The sequence below is a fragment of the Helobdella robusta genome (assembly GCF_000326865.2).
Source record: "Helobdella robusta unplaced genomic scaffold HELROscaffold_1, whole genome shotgun sequence".
Taxonomy (NCBI): domain Eukaryota; kingdom Metazoa; phylum Annelida; class Clitellata; order Rhynchobdellida; family Glossiphoniidae; genus Helobdella; species Helobdella robusta.
In genome coordinates, this window is record NW_008703570.1 from 9,974,319 (window position 1) to 9,975,844 (window position 1,526).

Here is a 1,526-nt window from a genome sequence, read left to right on the forward strand (position 1 = left end):
AATTAGTGATGTTGTAATTATGTGTCATGTATGCCTAGCCTAACCTTTAACATACCATGTTCTTAAATTATGCGCTTATGTCTATATATATAAATAATATGTAGCTATATGATCCATTATATACAATTATATAGTATATACACGTGCACAAGTTCTTTTACACAAAGATCAGCTCATAATTTATGCATAACCCATGTTATAACATAAAGAAAATTGTCCAGCTCACCTCACAATTAGTGATGTTGTTATTATGTGTCATATATGCTTAGCCTTCAACTTATTGACGTAAAATTAATTGAATTCAATAAAAAAATTTCTATTTATAACATTTTTAAATGTTGATAGACGCTTAAATCCGGCCCCGGTGGCCGGATTTAAGCTGGATTTTAACCGGGGCCAAACTTCGGTGCATCCCTAATTTCAAGTATATGTAGTTAATATAAATTTTTCAAATTATTTATTTATTGCTAATGATTAATAAATAGAATTGAGTTTCTATAACTGTTAACTATCAATCAATCAACCAATCAATTAGCTTATAAAGCGCTATTTCCGCGATGTTCAATAGCGCTCCTCAATGAATTTTGAAAACAGATGGGTCTTGAGATCCGCTCTGAACTTTGCAAGTGATGGAGAAGTAGTCAGAGAAGTAGGTAGAGAGTTCCAGAGAAAAAGACCAAAAAAAGCAAATGCAGATTTGGCAAAAGAGTGTTTAACACGAGTTAGGAAAAAGCGAGAAGAAGACGATCATAAACCGGGGCGTTTAGGTTCAATTAGTATATCTGATAAATTGTCATTGTCGTTGTGGTCGTTGTTGTTGTGGTTGTTGTTGTTGTTGTGGTTGTCGTTATCGTTGCAGTTGTGGTTAAGATTTGTTTAGCAATAAGATTGAAATGTGAAAGCCCTTGTGGTTGTGGTTAGGGTTGTGGTTGAGGTTAGGGTTGAGGTTAGGGTTGTGGTTGAGGTTAGGGTTGTGGTTGAGGTTAGGGTTGTGGTTGAGGTTAGGGTTGTGGTTAGGGTTGGGGTTGTGGTTGTGGTTAGGGTTGGGATTAGGGTTGTGGTTAAGGTTGGGATTGTGGTTAGGGTTTTGGTTATGGTTAGGGTTGGGGTTGTGGTTAGGGTTATTGATGTTGTTGTTGTAATGGTTGTTGTTGTAATGGTTGTTGTTGTTGTGGTTGATGTTGTTGTTGTTTTGTTTGTTGTGATTATTGTTGTTGTTGTGGTTGTTGTTGTTTTTTTTGTGGTTGTTGTTATTGTTTTTGTTGTGGTTGTTGTTATTGTTGTTGTCATTGTCGCCGTTGTTGTCGTTGTGGTCGTTGTTGTTGTGGTTGTTGTTGTTGTGGTTGTTGTTGTTGTGGTTAAGGTTAGGTCATAAAAGATTTGTTTAGCAATAAGATTGAAATGTGATAGCTCTTGTGGTTGTGGTTGTGGTTAGGGTTGTGGTTAGGGTTGTAGTTGTGGTTAGGTTTGTGGTTGGGGTTAGGGTTAGGATTGTGGTTAGCGTTGTGTTAAGGGTTGGTTAGGTT

At 36.6% G+C, this 1,526-nt stretch overlaps 1 protein-coding gene across 1 annotated transcript in view; it reads left to right on the plus strand.

Annotated features, from left to right (window-relative positions):
• Positions 1 to 1,526, plus strand: part of HELRODRAFT_159432 (hypothetical protein) — a gene marked incomplete at both ends in the record, with an annotated part of 2,641 nt that overhangs the window by 895 nt on the left and 220 nt on the right. Inside the window, one exon of the mRNA XM_009011316.1 lies at positions 595 to 721. Within this exon, the coding sequence (XP_009009564.1) occupies positions 595 to 721 (127 nt within the window). The remainder of the gene's footprint in view (positions 1 to 594; positions 722 to 1,526) is intronic.